Source organism: Leishmania mexicana, chromosome 8 (genome assembly GCF_000234665.1).
Source record: "Leishmania mexicana MHOM/GT/2001/U1103 complete genome, chromosome 8".
Lineage (NCBI taxonomy): Eukaryota > Euglenozoa > Kinetoplastea > Trypanosomatida > Trypanosomatidae > Leishmania > Leishmania mexicana.
The window spans coordinates 529,901-536,774 of record NC_018312.1 but is presented as its reverse complement, the minus strand read 5'-3'; the positions used below and the strand labels follow the sequence as shown (position 1 = coordinate 536,774).

Genomic DNA, 6,874 nt, shown 5'->3' with positions numbered 1-6,874 from the left:
CTCCCTCTCTGTTCTGCGACGCTTCCTTACAGACACACACACACACATCATCATCATCATTTCTTCCTTGCATGCGCCTTCTCTCTGCGCCTCCCTTTTATTGATTGTGCGCCTGTGTTTGCTTTCTTTTCTTTGTTTCGCCTGTTTTTTCCTTTTCTTTTTTTTCCGCCTCTCCCTTCTCACTCGCCGTCGCTCGTGAGCATTTTTTTTATCGCTTAAACACTCATACATATAACATATGCATGTATACCCGTATACATCTATTGGTAACGGCATTCACACTCGTGCTCAAACTCACACGCATGCATATGCGTTGGTGAGGTTTATGTTGTAAGACACGGCAGGATTATTTATAATTTTAATTTCTGCTTCGTTCCTCCACCCCAGCCTCCTCCCTACTTTTTTCTCTCATTGAGTCGTTGCGTGCCTCTCTGAGAACTGCGTATGGATTCGCAGGAGGCGGAGAGCAGCATTGGTTTGCAGAAGAGCAAGTGCATCTACCCTCCTCTTCCGCTTACTAGTCGGCAGCATCATAAAAAGTCGCACCAGCACGGTGCGCATCACCCATCATCTCGAGCCACAGGGAACAGGTGTCATGATAACGGACGTGAAGTTTGAGGCTCACAACCCCACGCCTTATTCACTGCTGCCTCCAAGGCGCACACCTCTCGAGCAGACGTCTTCGTCTATCCTCACAAACATGAGCATACCGAGTCCCTCACCGACACCCAATGCTTCTGTGGCCACTGGTGATGCCTCGATAAGATCATCTATCTCTGTAAAGGATAGATCGATCAACAGTTTGCACAGTCGCGCACCCGCGTCACAGGAGCAGCGACAATATTCACTGCCAACCTTCCGTGAAGCAGAGCCGCCGCTGCCACTGAGGACGAACAGTGATGCTCCTCCCTTGCGCCGCCCACACAGGGTGCCGCGTGACGTCGAGTATGTCGTGAACGCACCTCTCCCGCCGTGTCGCGCCTCCCCGCAAGGGCTGACGCAGGATTCACGGGGGGCGAGGACAGGCTTGGATGACAACGGCGTGCATGTGCACATGTCAGAAACTGCCTTGATGTCCATTTTGCCCGTGGAGGCCACGCTTACGGTGGACACGACAGATGGTCGGGTGCCAGCGGCAAAGAGAAGCTTCCCTACACTCCGCATGCCTCATCAAAAGCAGTCAGGCTCCCGAGCGATACATGGCCGCAGCGACATCGGCAGCACCAGCACCCCGCCCTTCACCGGCGAGCAGAGAGCGCTGGACCCCAATATAACAGCGATGCAGCCGGAGAGGGCCACCGCTCATGCGACGCGAGCGAACGCTGTCACTGGGAGCGGCACCACACTTCAGCTCCATTCCCCCTTGACCTCCGTCCCTTTCACATCTCGCCACTCGGCCGTGACGGAGGTGCTGCGGCGGTCGCGGCCCGCGCCGTTGGCACACGCAGGCAGTTTGCAATCTCGTGCGCTAGATGCCCTCGGCCGCTCTGCTTTGCTTGGGTCGATCTCCGATACCTCTCGGATACCCCCAACCGTCTCCAGCGCATCCGAAGGCAACCATCTGCTCGGGCTACTGAGTCCACACCCGCCAGCCTCGTTGAGACAACTCCACACCGAAGGGGTCAGCAGGGGTTCCGACGGCCGCTTGCACGTTCGGCCTCCGTGCTCGCCATCGCGACCGCTGAGCTCTCTCAGCTGCGTGATGATCTGCGACACGCAGCACTTACCTCAGTCGGACAGTGAGTGCCTTTCCACACCATCGTCGACGTGTCGCCGCTCGGCGTACAGCGTCAGCACCTCCCGAAACATGCGTGAAATGTTGCCCATCATCGACCCTTTCGTTGGTTGCGTAGAGATGCCGAGCGCGGGCGTCCGCGCAAGACCGACGCGTCCTCACGGTCGTCGCACGCGTTCGGGCATCGCAGACTTACTGACGAGTTTCAGCACCCCAGCCGGCACGACGAGCTCCAGCGACAGCGTCCTCGAGCACGGCGTCACGTCGATGCGACGCTGTAACAGTGTCCGAGCGTGGTCGTTGACGATCGAGCCTCCTCCCACCCGCAGCAGCGGGAGCGCCAGCACGGCCACTATGCGCGTTGCCGAAACCAGTCCCGCATTGAGCACAGCACCCTCGCCACCACCTTCCCTCTCCTCGGTCACCGAGGAAACAGAAGACCAAGCCCGTGAGAAGCGGCCCAGTCGCGACTCTCAGAAGACCTGCAAGGCACCTGCTCTGACCACGCCTCACTCACCGCATGGCCCGACTGCGCACACCTTGACTTTGAAAGCGGCAATCAGTGGCTACGGCGCGGCCCTGTCGGGCATCACGGAGGCCGCCGCGGCATGTGCGCGGAGGAAGTCCATGGAGGACCACCAGAGGAAGCAGCTGCGCGGTAGTCGTGCCTTGCAGCATCGCGGGCGTTCAGAAGTGCGCGGCGCGTCCAACAGCGTGGACTCGGTAACAGCCACCCCTGACACTGATGCTGCCAGCTCCATAGCTACCACACCATCATTCGCCTGCACGACGCCACCGCAGGGCAACACGACTCCGGCAAAGCGAAGCAGCTGCAGGTCCCTTTGCGCCTCAGTCATCTCGCTGAACAACAGCGTCATGGGCGCTTCGCCCGGAGTCGTCGCTTCGGCGGCCGTGACGACTACGTGCCAGTCGTCCCCGGCAACACCTGCGCCCCAGGGAGAACTGGAGACCGATGCGCACCACCGAAGTTCGCTCCGCTCGCCAGAGAGGCAGCAGGTGGCCCCCTTTCTCCGCTCCGCTTCGATTCTCTCGATGCGCTCCTCGTCCCAGGAACGCAGCAGCCGAAGCACCGCCGCCGCCGGCGGTTGCAGTGGACACGGTGGGCGGGGGCACCTCGGCTCCAAGCTGCTATCGTTTGTGAAGGTGCCGCCGCTTGTGTGCGGTGCGCAGGGGCTGTCCTTCTGCTCACTCACCGCCTCCGGTGTTCAAGCCTGGGTAGAGGAGGGTGCCATAGATGCGCCGCTTGACGTCTGCGTGACAACGGTGTCGTCGTTGCTCCGCAGGACCGATTCGCAGTTGCGCACGGCAGACAGCAGCGTTTGTTGTGGCAGCAACCTGTTGCGGCTGATCCCGCGCAGCTGCGAATGCGCCGCCGGTGTGGGCAGCGTCCTTCGACCACGGAGCAGCTTCTGTTGCTCTCATCTCGGCTTGTCAAGCAGGGCCAAGCGCTCCGGCTGCAGCTCCCTGCAGCTAACGCCACCACCGCCTGGCACCCCGGCCACCGCCACACACTTCACCAACAACGTCTCGTTCCACCGCACCATCTTTGTCAACTCTTCCCCACGGTCAGTTGTGGGGGTGAGCGAGGACGATGCAGCCTCAGTGACGACGACGACGACAACGACGACGACCACCGCAGCGCACTCCATTACCCCCTCGAAGGCACGCGTGCTCCTGTCGCCGGTTGGACAGAGCAGCGCCTACCAGGATGAAGAAGAGTCGGAAGTGCAGCGCAGCATGATGATCGGCTTCGCTTCTGCTCAGGAGGCCACCATTGCAACACGAACAGTGAGCGAGGAGATGCAGCCGAGCGGCATCGGTGTCATGGGCGCGATGCTTGAACATCCGGATGCGCCGCCGTTTGCCAAGGCTGCCATTCAGCGTCTTCACATGCGGTGCCCCCACCAACTACGACAAACCTTGTTGCACGACACGCACTCTCCGCCCGACCCCTTGCGCAGCGGCCGAGATGACGCCGCCGCGGAAGTGCCGGTAGTGGTCACGACGACCACCTCTATCCGCTCATGCCGCTGCATGGGTCATTCTTGCATGACTAAGCCGCAGAACTCCAGCGCTGCCGCAGCCGGCGCAGATGATCCGCGGTCCCAGGAGAAGTTCTCGGCAACGCCTTTGGATGAGCAGGTGCGAACCGAGCAGTCGAGCGCGCCTCTCGTCCCGCCCCTTTGCCACGAGCGCTGCCACCTCTGCGACCTTCACAGGTACTCCCAGCAGCAACAGCGAACAACGACCGTGTTACTGGAGTCCGCGAACGCCATCAAACCGCTACGACCGAACGCACGTGTGCCACGCCGCTTAGAGGATGCAAGCAGGCCGGTGTCCGGTGGCCTAACAGCGACAGAGGTGCACCTCCCCAAGGTACTAGTGGTCAAGCGGCCCGACCCACGCTTCTCCATCAAGCGCCTGCTCGGTCTGTGATATATGGCAAAGAAGGCGGACACATCAACCCCCCCCCTCTCTTGCATCCCCACCAGGTGCATACGCGGTGTCTACTTTTCGTTTCCATCTTTTATTTGTTCCACCCTTTATATGTATGTATATGCATATTGCCTCAGCTGGCCTGCGCACCTCTAAGTGTGTCTCTGTGCGCGTGTGCGGTTTGACTTGTTGAATTTTCCCGTTTCTATAGTGCTGACTCATTCTTTTTTTTCTCCTCGTGTGTTTTCGTGTGTGTGTGCTCCCTGATTGGCATGTATCGCCTATGATTGTATGAGCGGGTGCATGCGTGGTGGGGGCTGTCTCTATCTCCTCTCTATATCTATCACCCTTCCACATATCCACGGTGCCGTGCCCCCACCCCACCCCCTTTTGTTCTTTCCGAGGAGAATCTGAGGGAGGCGGAGGGGAGGGCCTCTTTTAGCGTTGGAAAGATTAACATTGACAAGGCTGCCAACGCGAGGCCTGAAAGACAGAGGATGTGACATCAGGGGACGGGGAGGCTTATAGCTGTGATCACGGCCGCCCACTCGTGGAGACCTTGGAAAAAGAAGTTGGGGTGAGCATGTTGGCGACTCCTCGGATACAGGGCAAGAGGCAGCCACAGATGAACAAAAAAAAACAGCAGGCGAGTGGAAGGAGGTAATGCGGGAGAGCGGCTGGTATGCACGATATTTGCATCCAGTCAGTTTCTTCCTTTCTCCGCTCGACTTCGGCTGTCAGCCCCCCCCCTCCCCCACCCCACTGCTGCTCCGCCGCCATTCGACAAGTCTTTCGCTCCTCCGCTGTAGCCCTCTCTTTGCAGCATGCGATGTGTGGTTTCTTCTTTGTTGTTTCCTCCGTATGTGGCTACTGTTGTGCGTGGGCAGGTGTCTGACGTGTATACTCTCTCTTTTCGCGTTATAACTTGACTTCTGAAACGAAACAGAAAATAAACCAACTCTTGTTGATCATCTTGTATCTCTCCTCCTCGCGTGTGTCATCACCATCACAAGCATCTTCCCTCTCTCTATTTTTATGTTGACTTCTGTTCTCTCCTTTTCTGTTGTTGTGAAACGCTGTGCTTTTTCGTTTGGCTGTGTACTCCTGCTCGTCCGTTATTGATGTGAGTGCCATTTTTCCTTCTTCGTTTCGCTGTATATTGTTGGCGTGTGCAACAAGGGTGGGCGTAAAGGTACTGCCATTGGCAGAAACGGATCATCATCACCTCAGAACAACCCTTCAACCCCCCCCGCTCCCCTCTCTTCCCTCCTCATGTTACTGCTCTTCCTTCCGAAAAAAACACCGACAACATGACCGGGTGCCACGAGCGTCCTCCCTATATCTCGTCATCGAGACATTTCCGTTTGTGAGCATCATCCGCGTGCGTCCTCATTTCTTGCACTATTTGTTACATAGGTTTCCTCCGCATCCATCTCTTCGTTTCTCTTCCCTCCCTCGTATTTCTCTCCTCATAGGAACCGGACTCCACCTGATGGCGTGCCCGGCACCGCAGCACACCCCTTGCAAGGCCGTCCCGAAGTCTCCTCGCCTCTGGGTAGGTCGCTGTGTATGTGCCTGTCTCCGCGTGTATGCTTGGTGGCTGTATCTGAGGGTCTCGTAACGAATCCGCGCATGTGTAGGTCTTGATCTCTGCTGTGCGCGATAAACTGTTTCTTGTCATTGGCGGCAGTTCTCTGCGGCCTCGCTTCGTCGTCTTTTCCCTCTCCTCGACCTTGCTTCTTGTTTGCTGCCTCTCGGATATGCATGCACGCACCTGCCCTTCCTTTTGCCTGTGCTTTCTTTTGCGTGCCCACGTGTCAGGGCAGACCGCAGATGGTATCTCTTATCTCTTGTCTTCCTGTCCGCCCCGTCATCACCCCCTCCACAGCTCTTTCGCTACGGCCGCTCGTTTTTTTTTCTTTCACCTCTAACAATACTTCTGATGGCATCGCGATACATGCTGCACCCCTCCTGCGGATGCGGGTTTCTAGGAACCATGATCCCAGAGGGAGTCGGAAACAAACTAACACATGCGCGAAGACCCTCCCCGTCAACTTCCTCCGGACAAGTCTTCTCTCGTGATGTAACTCCTCTGGCGACGATGCTCCAGCAGACGTCAGCGCGATATCCGGCCACGCGCCCTTGCTACGTGGAAAGAGGGGCTCATGGCGCCACTCCTGAAGTCGCACAGGCCAGGTGGTGGCCCCGCATCCTACCGCCCCTGTGGCGCTGGCGCTGACCAGCGATCCGCGCAGGCTACTCGAACAAATGATCGCGCGACGACTGCGCAGGCCATCTGGGCGACAGGCTCCAGCCACGGCAGTCGGGCTTCGCGTGCGCACCGCTCCCCCGCGGACCTGCCCCACCACAACGTAGTACAGCCCCAGCCAGGTGCCAAGGCCTGAGCAGTCCTTGTGCACTCCACGCTGGCGCGCGTGGCTCGGCAGACCGCGGCGTCACCCCATCGCGGCGCTGAAGAGATCCAACGTAGACCCGTGCCGTGCTCGCTGGATCATGGGTTTCTCAGGCGGGGAGGTCATACGAGCCCCACGGCGACCCGCCCTCCAGTGGGCAGCGCACACTCGCCGTTGCGCGACACCGCAACCAGCCACGGCTCTCCGTTGCACGCGGGCACCTGGAAGAGGATCGCCGCCGCCCCGTCCCCCACCCCACCCACCCACA

The 6,874-nt window shown here is 58.9% G+C and overlaps 1 protein-coding gene across 1 annotated transcript; it reads left to right on the top strand.

Annotated features, from left to right (window-relative positions):
- Positions 1 to 595: 595 nt before the first annotated feature.
- Positions 596 to 4,192, top strand: LMXM_08_29_1410 (hypothetical protein, unknown function; the record flags this gene model as incomplete). Its single annotated transcript, XM_003872366.1, has 1 exon — positions 596 to 4,192. The coding sequence occupies one exon, from the start codon at positions 596 to 598 to the stop codon at positions 4,190 to 4,192; it is 3,597 nt and encodes a 1,198-aa protein (XP_003872415.1).
- Between the last annotated feature and the right edge of the window lie 2,682 nt (positions 4,193 to 6,874).